This window comes from Lipotes vexillifer, unplaced genomic scaffold (genome assembly GCF_000442215.2).
Source record: "Lipotes vexillifer unplaced genomic scaffold, Lipotes_vexillifer_v1.1 scaffold283, whole genome shotgun sequence".
In the NCBI taxonomy this organism is placed as follows: Eukaryota; Metazoa; Chordata; class Mammalia; order Artiodactyla; family Lipotidae; genus Lipotes; species Lipotes vexillifer.
The window spans coordinates 287,268-313,917 of record NW_006789004.1 but is presented as its reverse complement, the minus strand read 5'-3'; the positions used below and the strand labels follow the sequence as shown (position 1 = coordinate 313,917).

At 39.9% G+C, this 26,650-nt stretch overlaps 1 protein-coding gene across 1 annotated transcript in view; it reads left to right on the top strand.

The window, feature by feature from the left end:
* Positions 1 to 26,650, top strand: part of MYO5A (myosin VA) — a 121,552-nt gene that overhangs the window by 40,040 nt on the left and 54,862 nt on the right. Inside the window, exons 11-21 of the mRNA XM_007461912.1 lie at positions 2,168 to 2,308; positions 4,780 to 4,905; positions 6,209 to 6,292; positions 11,726 to 11,887; positions 13,078 to 13,175; positions 15,463 to 15,549; positions 15,638 to 15,746; positions 18,757 to 18,968; positions 19,877 to 20,033; positions 24,172 to 24,411; positions 25,417 to 25,665. Of these exons, the coding sequence (XP_007461974.1) occupies positions 2,168 to 2,308; positions 4,780 to 4,905; positions 6,209 to 6,292; positions 11,726 to 11,887; positions 13,078 to 13,175; positions 15,463 to 15,549; positions 15,638 to 15,746; positions 18,757 to 18,968; positions 19,877 to 20,033; positions 24,172 to 24,411; positions 25,417 to 25,665 (1,665 nt within the window). The remainder of the gene's footprint in view (positions 1 to 2,167; positions 2,309 to 4,779; positions 4,906 to 6,208; positions 6,293 to 11,725; positions 11,888 to 13,077; positions 13,176 to 15,462; positions 15,550 to 15,637; positions 15,747 to 18,756; positions 18,969 to 19,876; positions 20,034 to 24,171; positions 24,412 to 25,416; positions 25,666 to 26,650) is intronic.

Sequence of the window (26,650 nt, the reverse complement as noted above, 5' to 3'; positions counted from 1 at the left end):
CACACACACACACACACACACTGCATCTTAGCCTCTCTCTGCACAACTGCTCCACTCCCTCTTATCAGATGGCATATATTTTTCTTCTGTTCTGTATATATTTTGTCAAGGTTTCTACTTCCTCACTCACCTCACACTTCCTATGAACCAAGCAGTGGTTGGAATGCTCCCATCCTCTTAACTTGTTTAGCTCTCATTCATCTTGACTTCGTTCAGCATCAGCTTCCACTGTTAATTGCCTGTTTCCTAGTTCTTATACCCTAGAAACAGAATTTGATTAACCCAGTTCATTCGTTCATCAGAGATCTCTGGCACTTGACTAGCTGTGACTAGGAGCATGGGGTCTCACAGTAAAGAATTTGGTGCTTAGGGCTCAGCAGGGGCTGTGGGTAGGGCAGTGGGCAGGAGAAACATGGCGATTAGCAGGTTTAGTGCTTGGTTTATTCACCAAGGATCTCTTGCCATATTGAACCTCATGCCCACCTGTCATTTTGGCAATTGAGAATCGAAAATTTTTGAGGCCCCATGGATTTTGCCAAACTAAACATAGAGACTTGTATGAGAAACAGGCTCTAAAGTTTCGAGCAGTGTTTTTGTTGTCAGTGTGTGAACTGCACTGCATGTAAATTAATGAATTTTAAAAAAGAGGGCTCATTGTTTTGGAAATTATTGGTACCATCAGACAGGGCATCTTGCTGACACATGGTGCCCTATTTGCCTTCTCATTAATCAAAAGAACAGAAGAAATTTGCTTTCTAATTAACATGACATAAATTTTCATATGGATGACAGGTTTGGTTGTTGTTGTTGTTTTTAACTAAAGCTTCTGCAGCTCGTTAGACTACAAGTGCTCTAAATGAGCCAAGAGCAGCATCATAATAAGTGTAGAATAAAGTGGAAAAGTTCCAGATGCGTGAGGAGAGTAAAGCATCAGAAATCTTGGTAACCCCTAAGTTTCATGGGGTTTTGGGTTCTAGGAAATATATGTTGTCTGGTAATAGCCACAGAGGGCTTATCTTTCCAGAAAAGTTGCAAGATGTGTGAGATGAACCAAGGTGACAAAGGAGACAAGAAAGAAAGCAGAACCCTCCAAGAACAAATGAGTAGAGGTCATTAGCATCTGTAGAGACTAGAATTTATGGGTTGGCTTCATTGGCTGTGCAGCTTGAAGCAGGAGCTGCAGCAGTGGTTGGATTGCCCTTCCCTCCTGGACCGACTTAACTACCTTTCACTGAAGAACTCAGATCACACAGCCCTTCCTCAAGGAAGCCTTCCCTCGCCACCCTGTATCCAAACTGGATAAGGACTCCTGCTCTCATAGCTCGCCATTATTTTCCTCTGGAACATTATTACAGTTTGTAATTATATTTCTTGTGATTACTTGATTTCTGTTTCTCCCACTAGTCTTCAAAGTCCATGAGGGTAGAGCCCATGTCTCTTTGGCTAATGGTATGCAGTGACTGGCATAGGATAGGCAGTCAATACATATTTCTGCTAAATGCTTCGGCCATTGCTTCTCAATGGAGATGAGAAGCATTTAGCAGAAATAGCAATGGAGTCATAGTGGTTGCAGCTGCTTGCAGATTTGGATGTAGAAGCCAGAAAAGTGAGCCGTAGATTCCCTGACGGTGGAGGATAATCTAGGCAGACACAAAAGACAGCCAACTGTTAATCTAATTCTGAGACACATGAACTTCAACACCGCAGTCCCTTAAGAGAATTACTTTGTTATGCTGTAAGCATGACCCAGAATGTTTCAGTAGTCTGGAGGGCATCCTCTCTGCATAGTTGTTCAAGGCCAGCTAAGGTATTTCTGTGCCCATGTGGTCAGCAACACTGTGCAATAATTTAAGGGACCAAAAAGTATATAGTGCAGTTTGGGATATATATCAAAAAATCAAAAAGACTGCCATATTTATCAGCTATTTAAGTATTCACATACTTAGATTTTCTTGTTTGCCGAAAATCCTATATTGCTGAGGCTTTACTGTCTGTGGTTTATATTTGCTTTCTTATTTTGTTCTCTGCATGTAAATCATGCTTCTCCAAGATTGTTGCTAGAAACCATTGACTATCTCAAATTATGTTGGTGTCCTTTTATAAATGTTTCTTGACTAACATTATTTATGACAATGATCCAGTAATGCCAGTTTTTTTTTCATTTCAGCATGTCTTCAAATTAGAACAAGAGGAATATATGAAAGAACAAATTCCATGGACACTCATAGATTTTTATGATAATCAACCTTGCATTAATCTTATAGAATCTAAACTGGGCATTCTAGATTTGCTGGATGAGGAATGCAAGGTAAGTATGATTTTCTGATGTACTTAGTATATGAAAATTGATACATCAAGGTCAAATGGTAAATGGGTTTAAGCACAGATTCAGTAGTATACCATGAGGTGCCATGGGTGGCAACAAGTGGAGGTCACCCTAACTTGCATTCTGAAGGGTCACTAGACCCAAAGAGTTCAAAATACATTTGAAACTAGGAGAATCTCCCTTCTCATTGGCATTAGATACAACTACTAACAATTTTAGCCACTTTTGTTATTGATATGCTTATATTTGGTACTTTCTGTTCAGTGGTATGATATAGTTAAAGAAATGCAAGAAATTGTACAAAAGGCATTTTGAATAACAGTTCTAAATATCCATAATTTTAAAATTGACTAGTTGTTCTTTAGTACTGATATATATGGTGGAGAGGGAGTTTTAGCTTTAATATTTGAAGATGCAGCATGTGGAAAATATATCAGATCCCTAGCTTTACTGCTGAGTTATCCTAGACAAATAACCTATCCTTTCTCTTAGTTGCTCTTTAATTTATATGCCATAAATTACCACTTAATGTAGGTTGATCCTCCTAAGCATCCAGATTTCCTGCAACATTAAGAATGCAAAGACAAATACTGTATCTTTTCATGTATATGTAGAATCTAAAAAATAAAACAAACAAGTGAATGTAACAAAACAAAAAGAGCCTCACAGATACTAGAGAACAAACTAGTGATTACCATTGCGAAGATGGTTAGGGGGAAGGGCAAGATAGGTGAAGGCGGGATTAAGAGGAACAAACTACTAGCTATAAGATAAACAAGAGATACAAGGATGTTATGTACAGCACAGGGAATATAGCCAATATTTTATAATAACTTCACATGGAGTATAATCTATAAAAATATTGAATCACTATATTGTACTGAAACTAATATTATACGTCAACTATACTTCAGTAAACAAAAAGAATGCATGTAAAGGTGCTCAGCCTTGCTTGAAATTAAATAAAATGTAAATCAAAACAAAAATGGGATACTGCTTTTTACCTATCAAATGAGTTTAAATTTGATAATACCAAATTGATATTTTTTTAACGTTGTTTTTTGTTTGTTTGTTTGTTTTGCGGTACGTGGGCCTCTCATTGTTGTGGCCTCTCCCGTTGCGGAGCACAGGCTCCGGACGCGCAGGCTCAGCGGCCATGGCTCATGGGCCCAGCCGCTCCGCGGCATGTGGGATACTCCCGGACCGGGACATGAACCCGTGTCCCCTGCATCGGCAGGCGGACTCTCAACCACTGTGCCACCAGGGAAGCCCCTTAACGATTTTTTTGATGTGGACCATTTTTAAAGTCTTTATTGAATTTGTTACAGTATTGCTTCTGTTTTATGTTTTGATTTTTTTGGCCACAAGGCATGTGGGATCTTAGCTCCCCAGCCAGGGATCGAACCTGCACCCCCTACATTGGAAGGCAAAGTCTCAACCACTGAACCCCCAGGGAAGTCCCCCAGATTGACATTTATTGCATATATACTCTTGATGAAGGGCATGAGTTAGTACAACATATTTTTGAGGAAATTTGGCAATATTTGTGAAGACTTTAAATACACCTACCTTTTGACCCAGCCGTGGAACTGCTGAGAATTTACCCTATGAATATACTTACAAAAGTATTCAAGGTTTTTGTGTAAAAGGAGCTGTTGTGGCAGTTTTCATAATAACAAAAAATCAGTAACAACCTAGTGGCCATAAATACAAGAATGCTATTGTTAAGAAGAAAAAAAAAATGCAAGGAGTTTATAGAATAATCCTATTTGTGTCCATGCCTTTAAAGACAGAAAGATAAAGAGACTGGTGGAAATGGTGAGAGAAGACTATTCTCTATTTTATACCTTTCTGAATTATATAAATGGCCCACTGTGTGCAAATGTTATTTTTATTTAACAAATTTTTAAAAATACATGATAGTCAGGCTTCCCTGGTGGCGCAGTGGTTGGGAGTCCGCCTGCCGATGCAGCGGACGCGGGTTCGTGCCCCGGTCCGGGGAGATCCCGTGTGCCGCAGAGCAGCTGGGCCCATGGGCCATGGCCGCTGGGCCTGCGCGTCCAGAGCCTGTGCTCCACGACGGGAGAGGCCGCAGCAGTGAGAGGCCCGCGTACCACAAAAAGAAAAACAACAAACAAACAAACAAACAAAATACATGATAGTCATGATATTTAATCTTTCATCTGTGAGGCTTTTGTTGCTTTAAAGGCATATCGAATATTTATTTGATGACCTCTGGTATAGGCAGGTTGAGTTGCTGAAGGTCTCAGTCATTGCTCTTCGTTAGTCATTGGTTTGGGGCCTCTAAGAGAGAAATGTGGAAGGAATGAGTTCCTAAACTGGATGTAAAAGTTGTTAGGAAAGTCAAAACATGGTCTCTTGGTTGATGCATCAGAAGCGTCTCATAACAATATTCACCTTGTTTTCTTTCTTTTTTTTCCCCCTGAATGTAGATGCCTAAAGGCACAGATGACACTTGGGCCCAAAAATTGTACAACACACATTTGAACAAATGTGCACTCTTTGAGAAGCCCCGTCTATCAAACAAAGCTTTCATCATCCAGCATTTTGCTGACAAAGTAAGGAAGTTTTATTATCTCTTTTCTTTTTGAATACTTAAGTTCAAAGAGGAAAAAAAATCAATAGTCAATAGATAGCATTTTTTTCTTTGCTGAGCTTGCATTCTTTAGCTCCGTTTAGGAAAAGAAAGCTTAAGTGTTGGCTTATTGGTTTTTTTCTTTCTTTAACCTAAATGGAATTATATTAAGAAATAAATACATGTTTACAGTCCTCTATCTATATAATTCTGAAATCCAAGAAACTCTGAAATCCATGTCTTTTCATAATTCATTTAGTGGCTAAGCCTGATTTTTGACCTGAACTAACATGAGGTTATTTATAGTCTTTATTTATCCCAGTTAGGCTGGATATTTATATATTTCAATGTAGAAATGTTAATATGTTTGATTACAGATTGCTGCCTCAGATTCTGCTAAAAGATTCTGGGTTCTGAAACCCAACGGTTTCAGAATAGAAACTGTGGACATGTGTCACCCTCTGTGATTGATTCAGTGGGTCCCTACTAATGAGGCATGCAGACTTGCTGCTTCACAGGTTCTGTAGTCTACTCAGAAAATCTGGAGCTATGACACTAGTTTATATTTCCAGGAGGTTGTGGGGTAGCCTTCTGGTAAGCTCCCCATGGTCTCCTTTAGGAACCCTTTAGGAGGGTTTTCCGAGTCTGTCCTGCTCCTAGCTGGAGACCTTGGAATGGCTTCAGGGCTGCCTAATGGCTTTGTGGTACAGGCTGGGGACCCTGAGTGGTAGTTGGCTGAAGTCTTCTAGAAGCAGGGAGAGTCCATTCTCATGTAGTTCTACTTACCGGATCATACAGTGTTTACCCAGCCTCCATCTACATCCATCGTCGCCACTTCATCTTTCTGCCAGACAGCCATTTGTTCCTTCTGACCCTCTCTCCCGCTTTCATCTCTTCTCTCCCAGAGGAGACTTAGCCCTGCGGGATGGTGAGCGAGGTTTGAAGGAAGTACAGTGGGTCAGCCTTGGAGGAGCTCTCTTTGGCCTGCATGAGAGATGAGAACAGCTTCTTATGAGTCTGCTTACCCATGTACTGGGATGATCTTAGATCACAGTTAATCAGCACTGCCACTCTTCCCTAGGAAAAACAATATTTGGCGAGTTTTACTCTAGAGTTAACATGCTTCTTACTAAGAATGGTACTAGTTTCTTAGAATAAAACTAATGATAACACTTCACTGAGAGCCCATCACATAGCCTGAACCTAATAAATATTTTTGTTGTTGATGACAATCATATCTATTCAAAAGTTTGATTAGCTAAGGAGATTTTCCCGTGTGTTTTCAGGTGGAATACCAGTGTGAAGGCTTTCTGGAAAAGAATAAAGACACTGTTTTTGAAGAACAAATTAAAGTTCTTAAATCAAGCAAGGTAACCATGTATAGGCTTTCTCCAATCAGGATATATTCATTAAAATGTTTCTTATTTAAGCATTAGCTTTTTAACAGTAATAATAATTGTTCTAACAAAATCAGCTTTACTGTTAGTTTTCTATTTATCAGTACATGTGTCAGGTCCTGTTTTAAATGCCTTACAAGTGTTAACCCACCTAATCCTATGATGAGGTGATATTATCATTATTCCCATTTTACAGATGAGGGAACTGAGGCACAGAATCTTCATAGCTAGTAAGTTTTCAAGCCAAATTTTTGATAAAACCCAGGCTGTTGAGCTCAGAGTCTGCACTCTTAACCACTATGCGGTGGTGTTTTATGTGAAATTTTTGCCTCCACAGCAGTTCTAGGCTCTCTTGTGCCTTTGTGAGAGACCATGAGAGAAAACGTTTTGTTGTTGTTGTTGTTTTTGGCTGTGTCATTTTGAAGGGATACGCTAGAGACATGGCCTTAAGCATTCCATCCAAATAAAGATTGACCTCTGGATCATTGAGTGCAATTTCAGGCGTGGTCCAAAGCACTTTGAAATTATTCTTCTTAGGTATAGATACCAGAAACACTGCTTTCTAGTGGGAGCAGAATATTCCAGATTGCAAAGAACTATGATGGCTCTCTGAGGTTAATCCCAACCTCCACCCTTTGACTCTCTTCAGGAAAGTATGGGGAGGGGAGCATGGCTCACTTTCATCCTGTAGGGAGCAAACCAGAAAGCTGGTTACTTACATTTAACAAAGTAAATATTCAGATGTTCAGTGAAAGACTAAAACTATTCATGTGAATTCTTCTGGATTTCTGACCAGCACTTTTTGTTTTTCTAAGAAAATCCTTTTAACTTCAATGAAATCTTATATGAACTTTTTTGCGGTACGCGGGCCTCCCAGTTGCGGAGCACAGGCTCCGGATGCACAGGCCCAGCAGCCATGGCTCACAGGCCTAGCCGCTCCGCAGCATGTGGGATCTTCCCGGACCGGGGCATGAACCCGTGTCCCCTGCATTGGCAGGCGGACTCTCAACCACTGCGCCACCCGGGAAGCCCCTATATGAACATTTTGACTCTTGTTTTTGGAATAAAAACTTTGAATTATTTTGATAATAGAAAGATCATGTAAGGACCAAATTCCAGTTTTAACCCTCAGAAAATAATGAGTCTATAGTCTTAAGTGTCTGTAGAAAAAAATCATTTTTTCACTTATCCTCTTAAGCCCTGGATATTAACACTTTATACCTTATAAGAATGATGTATAAGAGAAAATTCTCTCACAGTGCCAATCCCTAATTATTATTCAGTTAAAGATTATAAATCATTTTAGTTTATGAATACTGATGAAAACCCTGGAATTCTAGTGTTACTACTCTAAATAATTTAGCTGACACAGAACATTCACAGGTTCTCATTCCCCAGGCACCCATAATCTTTTGTGTCTTTTTTCTGACCTAACTTTTCTGACTGGCTCGTGGCTCCTTAATTTCAGAAAGTAGCTATGCATTCTGAGGAATCATTTGGAGTGACTGCCAGTCTATATAGCACTGTTGCAGTTGGGTGGAGGTGGTGTGAGGTTTACATAGCTTAAAGGCCTACCGTGCTCCCAGTCAGCAGAAACCCAACCCAAGGGTATGAACTTTATGTTTTAATTTTTCTGCACCTGATAGGAAGCAAGTGTAACCTAGTGTTGATTTGTCCCCTTGGAAGTACTAATTTTAGAAAATCAGTATTTGTGTTATGTGTTTTCAACAGAATTATTTTTGTGGTAATGCAGTGTGGGATTCTGTTTGTGTGTATGTGTTTTGTCTTTTTTTTTTTTTCTTTTATTTTGCAGCTTCTAGCCACTTTAAAAGGAATTAAGGTATAAAAAAACTTAACAGAAGGTGTCTTAATTTATGTTTTCCCACCATAAAGAAATCTGTTGCTACATCAAATAACAAGAAGCACATAAGTAAATTGCAGCTCAATGAAATACTACTAAATTGCAACTCTACTAAATGCCATTAAAAAGAGTTATATCCCCTACTTTCCATGTTGCTAATTGATGAAGGGAAGCACAGTTCATCTACTGAGTTTGTGCCTCAAATCTCTCATCTGTAAAATAGAATCATGATAGTATCTACTTTCAGAGGTTGTTATGAAGATTCAATACATTGTATTAAGCTCTTAGAGCAGTGCTTCATGTATAAAAAGCTCTTAGTGAATAATGTTGTTGTTGTTGTTACTGAGATGATTTCCCACATCTTTATGAAGCAGTTACTTGGATTCTTCTGTCTTCTTTAACACTCTTTCCTAGACATATAAGTTCAGTCTGAAGCAATTCAGAGCCCTGTCTTAAGCATAGACAGATCAAAGAAACAAGATGGAATGTCCAGACATATCTACCTACTTACATATTTGACTTTCTGTTTATCTGCCTTTCTGTCTTCAGATGAAGTTGGCCTCCTCAGTCAGTGGGGAATGGCTAAATTTTTCAATGAATGATTTAAGAAAATTGGGAATTTAGCAAGGTAAACAGGTAAATGAGATAGGCAGAGGATTTAGGTAATAACCACTTAACCAAATATTTAGATGATATCATATCATAAAGTGGTAAGTGCTATAAAGAAAGTAAAACAGGGTACCAAGCTAGAGAGTGACTAAGCTTGGGCAGAGGTGAGGTGCTCCACTAGCCACAGTGGTCAGGAAAGGCCTCTCTGAGGATGTGACATTTGGGCTGTACCCTGAATAATAGGAGACAACTGTGTCAGTGGAAGAGCAAGTGAGGAGTGCTGAGACTGTATAAGATGGTTGTGTTTGAGGTCCATAAAGAAGGCCAGTATGACTGGAGCATGGTAGGTGAGTAGGATGTGTAGGATGGGTAGACAGGGGCCACTTTCTGGAGGGAAGTGCGGTAAAGAGTATGGATTTTATTCCTGTTCCTGTGGAATGCCTGAACAGTTTTCATATGGGGAATGATATGCTACTGTGTGGAGATATGGTGAGGGGGCTGGGGATAGGGGGGGTAGTAATCTAGGGGACAGATAGTGGACTGAGATACTGAAATTATAGCAGTGGAAATGGCTTATGATTTGTGGGTAGAGTTGACTGGTCTTGTTGATGGTTTGAGTATGGAGAGTGAGAGAAGGAGAGAAATTGAAGATGACTTCTATGTTTTGGGCCTGAGATGCTGGATGGATAATGGTGCCACTTACTGAGGTGAAGACTTGTAAAAGATCAGGCTTCAAGAGAAGGAATCAAGAGTTCTGTCTTGGACTCATGGATGCGGAGAACAGACTTATGACTGCCAAGGGGGAGGGGGTTGGGGGAGGGATGGAGTGGGAGGTTGGGGTTAGCAGCTGTAAGCTACTATACATAGAATGGATAGACAACGGGGTCTCGCTCTGTATAGCACAGGGAACTATATTCAGTATCCTTTGATAAACCATAATGGAAAAGAATATGAAAAAAAGAATGTATAACTGAGTCGCTTTGCCGTTCAGTGGAAATTAGCACGACATTGTGGGTCAGCTATGCTTCAATTTAAAAAAAAAAGAGTTTTATCTTGGACATGTTTTGCCTGAGATGGCAATTAGATAGTCAAGTGGACAAGTTGTAAATGAAAGTCAGCAGGTCAAAGGCAAAGTCAGAGTCAGTGATATAAATTTGGTAGTCTTTAGAACTAGATGGCATTTAAAGCAATAGGACTGGATAAGATTGCTTAGGGAGAACAAGTAGGTGAAAAGTAGTAGAGAGTAAGGCATTCCAACTCCTAGAGACTGGCCTGAGGAAGAACCAGGAAAGAAGTCTGAGAAAAATGGCCCATGAGGAAGCAGGAATACTGCCTAAAGAAGAAATTGTAGAGTAGCTTCTAATATGACAATGTGAAATGTTCTCTTTTTTTTTTTAAATGAAAACTCAATGTAGAGAATTTTAAATTTATAACTTGTATGAAGAGGAAGACATATATATGCATCTATATGTGTGTATGTGTTCTGAACTCTCAACCCTGAGTAGTTTTCTGGTAGATATTGTAGAACTTCAGTTAAATTGTAACACTAGTGGTGAATATGATATTTCAACCCAGCTCTATTAACCATTTCACACAGAAGAGAGAAAAACAAAGTTTAGGTAGGCAGCACTAATGTAGAGCTAGCGATTTACTTGGAAATGACGGAAGTGTGTCGATAGATCCTAGAGTCCTTGGCCTATTATCGAATAGCCTTACATCTTAACTCTGTGCTGAGTTTTCAAATCAAATCTATTAGGAACTCTTATTTTTCCCCTTTGTGATACAAGATAATGGTAAAACGTACCCCTACCCCCACCCCCTGCCCTGCTTTGTAGCTAACCAAGCTATATGTATTCCGTAAAGCAAGGGATACATTCATTTGTGCAGCCAGCAACCATTATTGGTATGTCATGTATAACAATTTGTTATATATATCATGAATTATATCCTAAATTACCCTTATAATTGATAGATACATTATACCAAATGAAATTAATTTTGTTTTTAAATGAAAGAACTCTCTTAAGAAAATTTTCTTCTGGAGATATTCTAAGTTTATTAGATAAATAATTGGCTGCTGCAGTTACACTTTGACTTATAAGAAGGATTTATTTTATGTATGTGGACTGTTTCACTATTGTAAATATATGTACATATATCAAAATGTTACTGCCGATTAGTTTGAAGTCTCTTTTGTTCTATAAAATGTCTTCTAACCACATTAACTTATACTATCCACCCATTTATTAACTACCGGATCTTTTAATAGCCTTTCATTTCGTTAACCTGGTGGAACACAAAATTGATTGCAGGAGTTATGCAGTCATGCAAAGCTTACAGGATACGGGCAGGGTTTCCTTGTACTTTTTTCCCCCAATAATCCACATTACTTTCTAAAAAGTACTGTTAATTCATGATTTTAAAAATCTTATTAAATTGTAGAACTAGTTCATGACACCCTTCCTGATGAGATTTTCAGTGATATTTTTTAGTTGGTACACTCACCATTTGAGTTACTGGGTAGACAGATGAAGCATGGTGATAAAACATTTGGTGGAACTGATGTAATAAGACTTTCAATTAGTATTTTGCTCATAAAATAATTATTGTTTAAAACCAGTAAAATGGTTAGAGCGGCCATTTCCTGTGGATTAAGATTTCAAGTCTCAGTGGAGTAGTTTTGATTTTGTTTTCCCCCAAATAAGGTTGTAGAATTACTGCATTTTTCCATCTATATTTTTGTAGTATTGATGTCACCTCCCTCTCATATTTTTGGCTCCTAACACAGATACGGATTATTTCTGGAATGTGACTCTGAAAGGGGTTACTTAAGGAAGGGAATCACTATGGATTGCAAATCATTATAGTGTTTCTGTGAAGATTTCCAATTGAGTTTGGGTTTAGAGTGTGATTTCCTTTTACTGTTTTTGACTCAGTTTAAGATGCTACCAGAATTATTTCAAGATGATGAGAAGGCCATCAGTCCAAGCTCAGCCACCTCTTCAGGGCGCACGCTCCTTACCCGCACTCCTGCAAAGCCCAGCAAAGGCAGACCAGGCCAGGCGGCCAAAGAGCACAAGAAAACGGTGGGGCACCAGGTGAGTTCAGGGAGCCGCTGCTGCAGTGCTACTTCCCCTCTGGCTCAGCTGGAGCCTCAGGTCTTCCTTTGTCAGCCTCCCAGGTGGGGTCCTCAGGTGAGGAGAGGCTGGAGCTTTCACTGTGAGAACACAGAACACTGTCCACTCATACTTCTCCCCTCCTAACATAGACCCGTAACTCTGCTTAAGCGTTTCCCAAAATAATTTTCTCTACATTTTAATTCTTCTAGTACATGTCCTCCCTCACAAACCACTGCTGCCTTTGTTTTGTTCTCTGGCTGCTTCCTCTCTGGATTTGTACAGCTCCTTCGGCCCAGGAACCATGCCCTCTGCGTTCTTTGATGTTTTATGCACCATGGGGACTGGAAAACATGACACACGTGCTTAGTGCCTGAACTAGGGCTGGGGGCTTTGGGCAGGAGGCTGAGTGCTAGTCAGCTTGTTTTCCTGAGCAGATAGGAAGCAGGGCCTGGCACAGGTCCACAGCCCCCAGTCTGATCCCATGTCCCTAAAGGTAACCCCACCCTGGCTGTACTCTTCCATCCTCTGCCCCCCCCATTTCCTATACTCTTTTAAGTCATCTGCTACTTTTTTCAGTATCATACAGCAAAATTCCTACTGTACATGATTAAATGACCTTAATATCTTTAAAGCAAGCTTATATTTTTAGTCAAAGTTTTAAGTGTACAACAGAAAGCTACAGAAATCTATATTAAAAGGATGGGTGGAAGAATGAACTCTAATGTAATGATGATAATGATGTGTGATAATGAAGTGTCTAAGTAGGTTCATCAACTGTAACGCATGTACCACTCTGGTGGGGAATGTAGATAATGGAGGAGGCCATGCCTGTGCCAGGGTAGGGGGTATGCGGGACATCTCTGTACCTTCTGTTTGATTTTGCTGTGAACCTCAAACTGCTCTAAGAAAATAGTCTGTTTTAAAGAGGGGCGGGCAGTGGTGGTGATGGGAGGAGCGAGAATATCTGTTTAGCAGAGTGAGCATGTAAATGGTAGGGTTTAAGCAAATTTGAACCAAAAACCCTAGCAGCTCCACTGTTGAGGGCTGGTCAGGTTCACAGGTGGCAAAGTCATCTCCACTAGTGTCATTTGAAGAAAATTTTCAGTTGTTTCATGTCATCTTTGACTTTGACAAAACCTTGGTGCCCCTTTCTGCTCTTTTTCATGCAGTTCCGAAACTCCCTTCACCTGCTTATGGAGACCCTGAATGCCACTACCCCTCACTACGTGCGCTGTATTAAGCCTAACGACTTCAAGTTCCCATTCACGTAAGTATTTCTCAACTGCTGAATTTAAAGTATTCATATCTCCTAAGGATTGCCAAACCAGCAGCAGGGAAAAAATACTTAGGTAAATCTTCACGTCTTGTAGAGGGAAACAACTAGTTAATAGAACTTTTTCAGTTTTGGTTCCCTTTTAAGAACGTGAAAACAGGGAGTTCCCTGGTGGTCCAGTGGTTAGGACTCCACGCTTCCAACTGCCAGGGACCCGGGTTCCATCCTTGGTCGGATCAGGGAACTAAGATCCCACAAAGCCTCACAACGTGGCCAAAAAAAAAAAAATGTGAGAACAAATTAGTAGTTGGCCTTCTGATGATTTTAAAAGTTGAGATCAACCACACATTTCTAGTACTATTTTCTATTTGTAATTTACTTCATTTCAAGATCTTTTTGGTTAATTTGGGCTTTAGTTAAAACCAGAGCTGGGTGAGATAAGGTTGCTTTGGCAAAGGCTCACAATCATCCCTGCTACTTTTCAACTGTTGAAACTATCAGAGAATGTCTACTTTTACCAAACATCTTGTCCTGTGTCAAATACCATTCGTGAGAGGAAGTTTTTACCAAAACGGAAATATTTCTCTGATTTTGAAAGTAATGCATGCACATTATAAAAACAATTTTAAGGAAATATAAAGTAGTGTAAAAATAAATGAAAGAGCATTTCATTATACCCAGAGAGATAATAAGTATTAACTGGCATAGATCCTTCTTGATCATTCCTTCCCTGCTATGTGTGTGTGTGTGTGTGTGTGTGTGTGTGTGTGTGTGTGTGTGTGTGTGTGTGTGAGAGAGAGAGAGAGAGAGAGAGAGAAAGAGAAAGAGAGAGAGAGAGAGATTAATAAAATGGAAGGGATCATGCTGTAATTGTTGTTTTGTATCTGCTTTCAACTTATGGGTGTTTTCCGTGTTAGTAAATACAAATCCACATCATCATTTTAATGGCTACGTCATATCCCATTATATACACATACCACCATTCTTTTAAATTATTCCTTATTGATGGCCATTTGGGTTATTCCTATGGCTATGATAAACATCTTTTGCCAAACATTTTTGTATATTTGCCCAATTATCTCCTTGGAATAATGTATTTCTAGAAGTGGAATTTGTGGGTCAGAGATTAGGCACACTTATCAAAGGCTGTAATAACTCCCACTCTGCAGTGTGTGCGTGCTCCTTTACCTACACCCATGCCAGTCTTGCCCTTGGAGAGTCGGCCTTAGACTGCAGGGCACTTCTCAAAGACTGTCGTATTCTTCTCGTTGCCAAGAAGCCCTTTCTGGAGGAAGTGAGAAGCTGGAAGAAGCTGCCATGCCCTGGGTGACTTTCCTGGACAGCCCTAGGGGCCATTACCTTCTGTCAGCCAACTGCATCTCCCATCACGAATAAAACACTTGAGAAGATAGCACAGCAGAAGCCTCGGATAGGTCACTCAGGGCTTAACTGGGGAGTAAGAGGAATCATCATCCCATAAGAAGCAGGCCTTGCTACTTCTTCTTGTAGTGTCAATTTAACATTAAGGTGCCGTTTATCTAGAGTGAAATACATATAAGATAGAATATAAAATATTTTTCACTGACATGGACACTGTTAATGCTTAGTATGTATACACTGAGTTGAATAGCTTTTATTTTTTTTTTATTATTATTTTTTTTGCGGTACGCAGGCCTCTCACTGTTGTGGCCTCTCCCGTTGCGGAGCACAGGCTCAGCGGCCATGGCTCATGGGCCCAGCCGCTCCGTGACATGTGGGATCTTCCCAGACCGGAGCACGAACCCGTGTCCTCTGCATCGGCAGGCGGACTCTCAACCACTGCGCCACCAGGGAAGCCCTGAATAGCTTTTAGAACACCAATAATTTTTTTAAAATACCTGAATGGAGCATATTTAATTTGTTCTTCTTGTTAGAGAAATCTCCAGGGCTGGCCAGTCTTTATTCCAGGGGAGCTCTGCATGGTGAACTAAAGAGTTATGAGAACAGCTAGTCAGGCCAAGGCATGTAATGAGCATGGCACAGTGCAGAGGAGTTTGGGCTTTTTAAATATGTTTAATGGCATTTCTTATAAGTTTGTGGTATGTATGTTTACTGCTAATGGTCTCTTCCCCTCTCTTACATGGAGTTTTCCATTTTGATCACTGTTCCAACTTTTGAATTTTTTTTTCTAATTTATCCATTTGGCTCTTTACAAAAGAATTCAGTCTCTGGACTGAGGAAAGTAGTTTGTGGCTAGAGCCATGCTTCTTTGTGTGTTAGTGATTTCCGTTTTTACACATAGGTTTGATGAGAAGAGGGCAGTACAGCAGCTGAGAGCGTGCGGTGTCCTGGAAACCATCCGAATCAGCGCAGCAGGTTTCCCCTCTCGGTGGGCTTGACATTTTTCAAATATAAGAGATCCTAAAGGGGGAGGTTCCTGCTTCTTTAAATAAGCTGACATGAGTTTCTTTTTATAGGTGGACTTACCAAGAATTTTTCAGCCGCTACCGTGTCCTAATGAAGCAAAAAGATGTGCTAAGTGAGAGAAAACAAACATGCAAGAATGTTTTAGAGAAACTGATACTGGTAAGAAAGATTTTTCACTTACCTTTATTGGAACAGATGTTTGCCAAAGGCCTTGTGATTGTAACCTGTGAATGTCCTGGGAATATCCATATACCACTAATCTGGGTTATTCAGGGGCGGAAGGGTGGAGAGAGGCACACTGTCTTGGAGGTCAAGGCTCCTTGTCTTTACGATGGAAGAACTAGTAAAGATGATGGTCCAGTATCAAGAAACAGGATGGTGAAGGCTGGACCTAGACTTGAGACACATTCTTTTTAGAGTTTGATCATTTTCAATAAAAATTTACCAAGTACTAAATTTTTTTTTTTTTTTTTTTTTTTGGTGGTACGCGGGCCTCTCATTGTTGTGGCCTCTCCTGTTGCGGAGCACAGGCTCCGGACACGCAGGCTCAGCAGCCATGGCTCACAGGCCCAGCCACTCCACGGCATGTGGGATCTTCCCGGACCGGGGCATGAACCCGTGTCCCCTGCATCGGCAAGTGGACTCTCAACCACTGCGCCGCCAGGGAAGCCCCCAAATACTAAATTTTTATTGAAAATTACTTATGACAGACACCAGGTCAGGTGCTGTGTCAGATGTGATTAAGAAAAATAAGTCTTGTCCTCGGGTGACATAGTGTGTCTTGGAAATTAATCCATTTTAAAGATAAGTGTAATATACCTTAGTGTCTGTCAAATGCTGAGTGAGTGAGACAAGAAATCAACGGAAGACAAAGCCACATCTGCTGTGGGAAGGAGGAACTATTTCATGGAAGACATGAATTTTGAGTCAGGCCCTGAAGAGTGGGTAAGATTGTATAAAGTGGAAGGAGCCTATCCTAATAGGGAGCAAGGAGCAGAAAAGCATAGTTTTCTCAAATTTTTGTGGTACGCGGGCCTCTCATTGTTGTGGCCTCTCCTGTTGCGGAGCACAGGCTCCGGACACGCAGGCTCAGCAGCCATGGCTCACAGGCCCAGCCACTCCACGGCATGTGGGATCTTCCCGGACCGGGGCATGAACCCGTGTCCCCTGCATCGGCAAGTGGACTCTCAACCACTGCGCCGCCAGGGAAGCCCCCAAATACTAAATTTTTATTGAAAATTACTTATGACAGACACCAGGTCAGGTGCTGTGTCAGATGTGATTAAGAAAAATAAGTCTTGTCCTCGGGTGACATAGTGTGTCTTGGAAATTAATCCATTTTAAAGATAAGTGTAATATACCTTAGTGTCTGTCAAATGCTGAGTGAGTGAGACAAGAAATCAACGGAAGACAAAGCCACATCTGCTGTGGGAAGGAGGAACTATTTCATGGAAGACATGAATTTTGAGTCAGGCCCTGAAGAGTGGGTAAGATTGTATAAAGTGGAAGGAGCCTATCCTAATAGGGAGCAAGGAGCAGAAAAGCATAGTTTTCTCAAAAAGCAGTTAGAGTCGGATTTTTGTTTTTGCTTTTGCAGTTAAAAAAAAAGTGGTGCATGGGACAGTAGGGAATTGGTTAGGAAATGTGGGTTGGTGTTTGAAGAGACTTGCATACCAAGCTAAGGCTTTCGCAGACTTTAGAATGCATCAGAGTCACCTTCAGGGCTTGTTAAACTACAGATTGCTGGGCCCCACCCCTAGAACATCTGATTTGGTAGGTCTGGGACGTGTCCAATAATGTGCATTTCTAACAAGTTCCCAGGTGATGCCGGTGCTGGTTTGAGGACTACATTTTGATAACCACTGATGTAGGTTGTAGAGAATTTAAGACTCATGAGATGCTGTTTAAAGAATATTTTCACTTACTTGACACTAGGTTGGATGGATTACCTCACTTTGAAGTAATTAGTCATAATTATTAGCTATTAACTAGATGTAATATCTCTTCTTTGGTGATAATAACTTTATTTTTCTTTGAAAGCACTTAGGCCACTTTCCTGGTATTGTGTAAAAGAATCTGATACATTTTGAATCTGGCTTAAGTCCTTTCTAGGGAATGGAGAGCAGAAAGTAGGGACAGCCTCCTCCCCCAGACTGCTCCCCACTGGGCTTGGGGCCACAAGGAAAAGGAGTGCAGGCTTGGGGGCGAGGGAGGGAGAGCTGAGATGAAATGGGGCAGGGAGAGGGAACCACTTTCTAGCTCTTCCAGCTAGCCTCCTTTGCAAACTTTATTGATTTAAACTGAAACAGTTTTAGATATATGTGGAGATTTCTGATTTTCTGTTTTCATGTACAAGATAGGAAATATTTGCTTACAGTGAAAAGTGATTTTCTCTGTTTTCACGTAGAATTTCAGATCACAGTATTATTATAAATAAATTCTACTCTTCTTTTGATATAAGATGGTTAATAACTTGCATACTTCTAGATAAGTTGGATCAGAATATAATAGACCAAAAATAGCATGCATATATATCTGTGTTTACTGCTCAGCTTTGTTTATAATCAGAAGCCAATGAGCATTATAAATGATTATATTTTTGTATAATATAATATTTTTGTAGGAAGATTTACTGTTGATAAAACCAGGAGATAACTGTTGAGAAACTTAACTCTTAACATGAATATGCAAGATGTTTTATCTTTTAGTTTTTATTGTGTGTGCATTACTTCCTGCCTTTTTCTTCATATTGGTGTTTTTATCCCTTCAGCTTTCTCATGGAACACACAGCCCGATGCAATTCTTACAGCCTGGGTCAGTCAGAGGGAGTGTCAGCATCTCCATTTCCTTGAGATATTTAAAATACAAACAAGCAAATAGTAGCTGCCTATAACCCACAACCAAGTTTTGGGCCTCAGATAATAATTCCAGGTAGAATAATTCTGGAAAATAACTCTTACACTGCAGTTTTCCTTAAAGTCCCTTCTATTTGCTCAACTTGCATAGGATCAAAAAGCTGGCTCCATTAGTTAATTGTGATGTAGCCCACGTTTTAGCTAATAGTTTTGTCCCTTTACTGATTCTGCTTTTAGGCATATATTTTCTCTTTAAAATTCATTTATCTAGTCATCATTTCTACTTCTTAGTATACAGTTTCTTCCAAAAATAGGACAAGGACAAATACCAGTTTGGGAAGACAAAGATCTTTTTCCGTGCCGGTCAAGTGGCCTATCTGGAAAAATTGAGGGCAGACAAGTTGAGGGCTGCGTGCATCCGGATCCAGAAGACGATCCGAGGGTGGCTGCTGCGGAAGAAGTTCCTGCGCATGCGCAAGGCTGCCGTCACTGTGCAGAGATACGTGCGAGGCCACCAGGCCCGATGGTAGGTCTCCTGGCGGCATGTCCACTCTGGCTCACGGGCAGCGAAGATTGGCAAGCTCATCTGATTGATTGTCCAAACTAGGACAGTTTTGAGTGGTCACCCTACCTGAGAAGGCAGCACCTTAGGTCCAAGGAACTAACTCATAAGACAGTTAAATAGAATAAAATTTCACTCACCTTTATGAATGATTCAGATTGAACCTCAAAAAAATAATTACAAATTACTGCCTACTCATATCCTCAGTATTTATTTTTTATACATTTATATGGGCTTGAAGAAGTCATCTGTAAATTACAACAGTCATAAATATAACTAGTTAATAATGACTCTGTTGAGGAGTTTGGGGGAGCAGTTAGCTGAGAAGGTGTAGAAGAGAGTTAGTTACACTTACGTGTGATTACATATTAGGATAATTTTAATTTAGAGATATCAAAAGACATGAATTAATGGTAAAGAACTTGTGCCCAAATGGATAGGTTAAGGAAAAACATCATGCATTAGCAATGGATAGAGCTAACAAAGCTGAGTGATAAGTAAGTACAGGATTACTGTGTAAGCTCGTCTGCTATGTAAAGGGGACATAACCTGGGGTAATGAGCACAGTCCTAGAAGGAATAAACCTTTATGACCTTCACTTTTTGTATTGTAAAATCAAGTAATATGGGACATCCCACTTTTCAGGGTTAGGTAAGTCTCAAATGAGATAATGGATGTACAGATATTTGGGGGATCATTAAATAACTATACAAATATAAGAAATATAAATGTTGATTTAACGTGTATGTTATTAGAATAATACAATGGAGGTACTACTTATTCTGCCAAAGATACTGGTGCTTTCAGCCTCTACAAAATGTATTCCTGAGTTTTTCTGATTACTGAGTACGCACCACTCTTTCTCTGGCCAGTTATGCTAAGTTCCTGCGCAGAACCAAGGCAGCAACCATCATTCAGAAGTACTGGCGCATGTACGTAATCCGCCGGAGGTACAAGATCAGGCGGACTGCCACGATCGTCCTTCAGTCTTACCTTCGAGGCTACTTGGCCAGAAATAGGTATCGCAAGGTGAGGCCTTGTTTTCAACTTTGTTTATTCATTCCGTTAACGTTAGTCAAATTCCACGTCTGTACAAAGTGCCACAGGGGCTCCTATGGATGTAGGAGTCATATGGAGACAACCAACAATTGAAATACCTTTTAAAATATTAAATAAGCCACATATATTTATTAACATGATGTTGAAAAAGAAAATTTACTTTTTTCTTCCCCTGTCTGTAATTTGAAAAAGAAGTGAGTATATTAGTTTCCTGTGGCTGCTGTCATAAATTACCACCAACTTGGTAGCTTAAAACAACAGAAGTTTATTTTCTCACAGTTCTGGAGGCAAGAACTGTGAAATTAAGGTGTCAGCAGGGCTGCCCTCCCTCCAGAAGCTATGGGGGAGAACCCATTCCCTGCCTTTTCTAGTGCTGGTGGCCACCAGTGTTCCTAATAATTGTGGCCATATCACTCCAATCTCTGATTCCATCTTCACATCATCTTCTCTCTGTGTCTAACTTCACTTCTTTTTTCTGTCTCTTATGAGAACACTTGTGATGGATTTAGGGGCCACCCAGATAATCCAGGATAATCTCTCCATCTCGAGATCCTTATCTTAATCATATCTGCAAAGGCCCTTTTCCCAAGTAAGGTAATATTTACAGATTCTTAGTATTGGGGGCCTTTATTCAGCTGACTATGGTGAGCTTTGAATAGGTAAAAATATTGGAGTGGCCAAAAAGTTCATTCGGGTTTTTCTGTAACATCTTACAGAAAACCCGAATGAACTTTTTGGCCAACCCAATATATGGCAGATGAACAGATTAAGAATGAAACAACCTTGGAACAATTTACCATGGTAAAAATGAAATCAAATATAACATCAGTGTGGACAGAGTTGTATTGACTGGAGTATGATGCTCTAGAAATTTTTGACAAATAATCTTTATGTCTAGCAATAATCATCATGGCTATAGATAGTGGATCACCAGATTAGTCTTAGTCATCACCTCTAACAATATATGATCTAGTTGATGAAAATTTTTCCTCTTTCATTTCGGCAAGGTTTTGAGTCTGTTCTTTAGAATATAGCCCTGATAAGCCCGAAATACAGTCTGGATCTTGGAGCTCTCTGGGCATCACTGTTAGGAGTGTCAGTAGAGTGATGTGAAGGACATTTCTCTAATCACAGGCAGTGATTATGTGGGCGTGCCCTAGGCCCTATTCATGTATTTATTTTATTTTCTTATTTTGAATTAATTTTGTATAACAAAGAAAAATGGAACGCTAATGAGGCTTGAATGAGCATATTTAATAGCTGTGTTTTGAAGAAAATTTGAAGACTTAGCTACTCCAGGTCTTTCTGCGCATGCCTGCTTTATAGTCAGATGTTCTTTCTCTTCAAGCATGAGCTTTGAAGGGAGGGAAAAGCTTTATTAAACTTGACCTTTTAGATATACCAAACCAGTTACCCTCCTGTTTTCCTCACTACTCTCCTCAGGAACTTCTGAACTGGCGTGTGAGGCCTTTGGTTTAGCAGTAGCAGTCTCTAGCTAGCTTAGCTCCCAGTGTGACTGGACATAGTAGGGGAGGCAGGTTAGAGACAGGCTCATGTGTAGGCCAGTAGTACCCCCTTAGTGATCCTTCTAGCTGTGATTCCAATCCAAGCTTCCCCCAAGCTTTGGGGGTCTTAAAGTGAGAGCAAGTGTTATTTAATGTCTCTGACTCACCGATGGAAATGAGATTGAGAATGGAAGCTCTAATTATATACTGTTTCCATTTGACTAAAATTAGAGAAATGGACCAGTATCTGAAGTTACATGGGGAGAAGGAAATGGAACAGGCATATTGGCATTAATACCTTTGCCACTGTGTGCTGCTTGAGTTTTAAAGTCTGAAAGCCTTCAATTTGCCATCACTGAGTCTTATCCAGTTTGTCACTAGTCATCCAGATAAGACAGGAGGCTCCCTTGGGATTGTGTTGTTGAGTGAGAACTCAGGATGCCCTGCCTCACTGTGGCATGATGCACGGTGACTGCACTTAGTGGGAACTGAAGGCTGCCTTAGCATTAGGAAAACATCCCAAAGGGACAGCCTTGAGTTGGCTGAAGGTACTTATGAAGGTCTCCTAAACACCTATGTTTATTTAGTATTTGTTGGCTTTAAACACAACCACTTATTTCTTAATTGTATGCTCTAGGATGGCATATGTTTTTCATTGTTTTTCTCAGCTACATAACCTAAAAATAGGAACTGTTCTTTAAATGATCTTACTAAACTGCTACCTATCTGAATAGATGGTTTCAGAGATTTTTTTACATTTAAAAAGTTTCATAAAAGATACATTGTATCCATTTATAATAATCACTAATAAGTACTTAAGTGCATACATTTAAACATTTATATCACACAAGACTTATTTTGTAATATCGTAGACTTGAAAGGACATCAAAGTTTTGCTAGTTCAACCGTTCTTAAAATTTAAGAACTTCTTCCCCATCATTCCTGGAAACTGTTTACACAATCTCTGCTTGATGGTCATTAGTGACAAGAAATTCATCTCATAAGGCAATCTTATTTTTAAAAATTTATTTTTATTATTATTTTTTTGGCTACATTGGGTCTTTGTTGCTGCCTGAGGGCTTTCTCTAGTTGCGGCAAGTGGGAGCTACTCTTCGTTGTGGTGCATGGGCTCTAGGCAAGTGGGCTTCAGTAGTTGTGGCACGCGGGCTCAGTACTTGCAGCACGTGGGCTTTAGAGCACACAGGCTTCAGTAGTTGTGGCACGCGGGCTCAGTAGTTGTGGCCTGAGGGCTCTAGAGCACAGGCTCAGTAGTTGTGGCACACAGGCTTAGATGCTCCACGGTATGTGGGATCTTCCCAGACCAGAAATCAAACCCGTGTCCCCCTCATTGGCAGGCGGATTCTTAGCCACTGTGCCACCAGGGAAATGCAAGGCAATCTTATTGTTATAAGTTGTTTATAAGTTTAGGGCAATATCTTTGTTTTTTTAAGAAAATACAATATAAAATTAAGATTTGTTTACTTCACTTTATCTTTTTAGCTTTCCTTTTAAAGTTCTCTCCCTACTACCTTTGAATCCCATAAATGGATTTGTGCTGCATTTATAATAGCAATGGGAAATCCTCACTAGAATGGTATTCCTCAAATATGACAAACAAGAGTGTCATTTTTTTGTTGCTGGGGAAAAATATCAATAAATCAATAATAAACTTTGCAGTACCCCAAGTGTCGTCTTCTATAGCCTGCTTACTGGCCATACCCCATGTCCTCAAGCAGAGACCTAATGCACAGGGACATGGTATCAGCAGTAAGGGTAGTGGGTAAATCTCTTATTTTACTAGCACGTAGTTCACAGGGTACCAAGTTCTTCTTATTTTCTAAAGGATCACCTGTTGCTAATAGAAATCATATAGCAATAAGAAACCTAATGCATTTTTTCTTTCTTTGTAGACTAATTTTCTATTTAGTAATCTGGTACCTTTTATTTAGACAGCTTCTATCTGTATACTCCATTTATCATCATACGTATACATGTAATCATACATATGACATGTGGATATAATACGTATTTTTATATATGTCTCTCAAATTTCCTCTTTTTTTATAAAATGAGTTGAGTTTTTTAAAAATTTATTTTTATTTTATGTGTTTATTTTTGGCTGTGTTGGGTCTTCGTTGCTGCATGCAGGCTTTCTCTAGTTGCGGCGAGCGGGGGCTACTCTGTTGCGGTGCGCCAACTTCTCATTGCGGTGGCTTCTCTTGTTGCAGAGCACGGGCTCTAGGCGCACGCGCTTCAGTATTTGTGGCCCGCAGGCTTAGTTGGTCTGCAGCATGTGGGATCTTCCCAGATCAGAAATCAAACCTGTGTCCCCCTCATTGGCAGGCGGATTCTTAGCCACTGTGCCACCAGGGAAGCCCTCAAATTGCCTTTGAAAGACTATGTTTCAATCACCTTTGAAAATAATTTTGTGCTTCCATATATTTGTGATAAATACAATTCACATAATACATTGTTGCTTCAACTTTTATGTCTTTCCCTTTAGGTAATGTGTGGGTTCTCAGCCTGACATCCATAGGTTGATAGAGTTGAATATTTAGTCTAGTCCAGGGTCTGACGTTACTTGCACTTACCCTCTTCTGCAGATACTCCGTGAGCACAAAGCAGTCATCATTCAGAAGTGGGTCCGGGGCTGGCTGGCTCGCACCTACTACAAGAGGAGTATGCACGCCATCATCTACCTTCAGTGCTGCTTCCGGCGGATGATGGCCAAGCGCGAGCTGAAGAAGCTCAAGATAGAGGCCCGCTCCGTGGAGCGCTATAAGAAGCTCCACATTGGCATGGAGAACAAGATCATGCAGCTGCAGCGCAAAGTTGACGAACAGGTGTGTTTTAAACAGGAGTCCTGAAAGTGCAGCACGCCTAACAGAATCCACTGGGGTCGTCTTCAGCATTGTCTCCTCTTGACTTTACCTTTTAGTCTTTGCAAAAAAAGTAAAATAATAATGGCATTAATGAATGTGGAAATAGTGACAAGCTCATAGGTAAGATTATAATTGCAAGGACCAAGGCAGGAAATTATTTTCAAGAACACAGACAGGTTTACTAGCACTCCAAACAGTTAGGACCGAGAGTCATATTGTACTTTGTATTTTACAAAGCTCTTTCATCATTATCATTCATTTGTGTATAGTGTATTGTTCCTTTTACAGATGAGTTGTTTACCATTGAGATGGCAAAAGAAGCAGGAAAATGTCCATGCTTCTGAGAAATTTGCAGTCTGTTTGCAAAGATAAAAGTTTGATTTCTTAGAGATAGTTACCAAGTAATGTTTTAGCACATGCAAATGATATAAAGGTAGTTAGTAATACATAAATACTAAGGATGACAAAGAAAAACAGAAAAGAGAATGAAATAGGATTCATCAGAAAGGTTTTCTGAGGGGGAAGAGGAGTTTCCAGACGGTAAGCAAAGGGATTTGTAAGAAACTTGTGATTTTGAGGCCATTTTATCATTCTTATGCGTCACTAGCTGGCACATGGCTTTCAGTAGCACACTGATTTGTTTTCAAAAGCAAGTATAGATTTTCCTATTCCTGGATTAAGAATCAAGAAAGAGAATTTACTGTGGGAACTCACCTTGTGAATATGAGAAAATCACATCTATGTTGCTCATCATGTAAAACAGAAATAATTGTGCCCATTCTCTCTTTGTATCACTAAGAGGGTGCTGATGGTGTTATTTTAAATATTGTCAGTAGTAATTTTGGTTAGATACTATATCAGCACTATGATGATATAGCATGAATATGATGAATAGGCATGGTTTTCTCACTTAATACATTTGTGGTGTGTATATTTACTTTTTGTCACTTATGTGTGTGTTTAAAGAACAAAGACTACAAATGCCTCATGGAGAAACTGACCAATCTGGAAGGAATATACAACTCTGAGACCGAGAAACTACGTAGTGACTTAGAACGTCTTCAGCTAAGTGAGGAAGAAGCTAAGGTTGCGACTGGACGTGTCCTCAGTCTGCAGGAAGAAATTGCCAAGCTCCGGAAAGACCTGGAACAAACTCAGTGTGAGAAAAAATCCATTGAAGAATGTGCTGATAGATACAAACAAGAAACTGAGCAGGTAGGAGCTAATGTTCATATCCCCATCTACTCCTTCCACAAAGGAGCTGTGCTGTCATCTTGACCTGGCCCTTGTGGCTCAATATTGGTTTCAATCGAAGGTAAACACACATTTCAGTTGGTTTACTGTTCATTATTAGTGTTTCCCCCAAGCAGCTGTTCCATATGCTGGATGAGTACCTATAGGTCTTTTAGTAAAACCTTTTACTCTCCTAAGAACAGAGGCAAAGCAGTGTTATAAGAAGAGAAGTGATGTCCAAGAACCTACTATACACCCTTTTTCTTTGAATGAATAGATCTGTGTGGAGTGTAGACTCTTTTTTCTTCAGCAGGTTAAAGGTGATTAAGAAGTAAATCACAATGAACTGTCAGTAGCTGATAGTAGGGATCTTTGTGGAAACCTGCATTAAGACTGTTTTGAGAAGTCCAACAGGAAAAAATCCAAATGTCTGCACACTGATCGTAGCCGAGAGCTGCTATGCAGATAGAACAACAACAAAAATGCTTACAGATTGACCAGTGCTTCCACACTACAAATTTGTATTAACTTATATCAAAACTTTATTAAATACAGAAAACACTAAGGTTCTCAAGCAGTAATGAGATGTATTGGTTAAACAAGGTAAAAATACCTCAACATAAGGCTTACTGGGAAAAAGTAATAGGTTTTCAGAGATTCCACTAGTATTACCATCTTCAAATGAAAACAGAGTTGATTGATGGCTGTAACTATGGCAAGAATCCCAATATGCTTTTTCCTTACTGACTTCTGAACCTTAACAGCAGCTTATACAGTAAGAACCTCGAAGGAGCTTAGACACAATTCAGGTAGGATAGTGTAGCTAATAAAGTTGCAATCCTTCCATGGTATTCAGGGTCCTGATAAAATAATCCCTTCTGTATCTGTAGCAGATCTGGGCTCTGATCTGGAAACAGCAGTGCTATTAATATGTTACTTTGACATAGCAAGCTTGTTCTATCAGAAT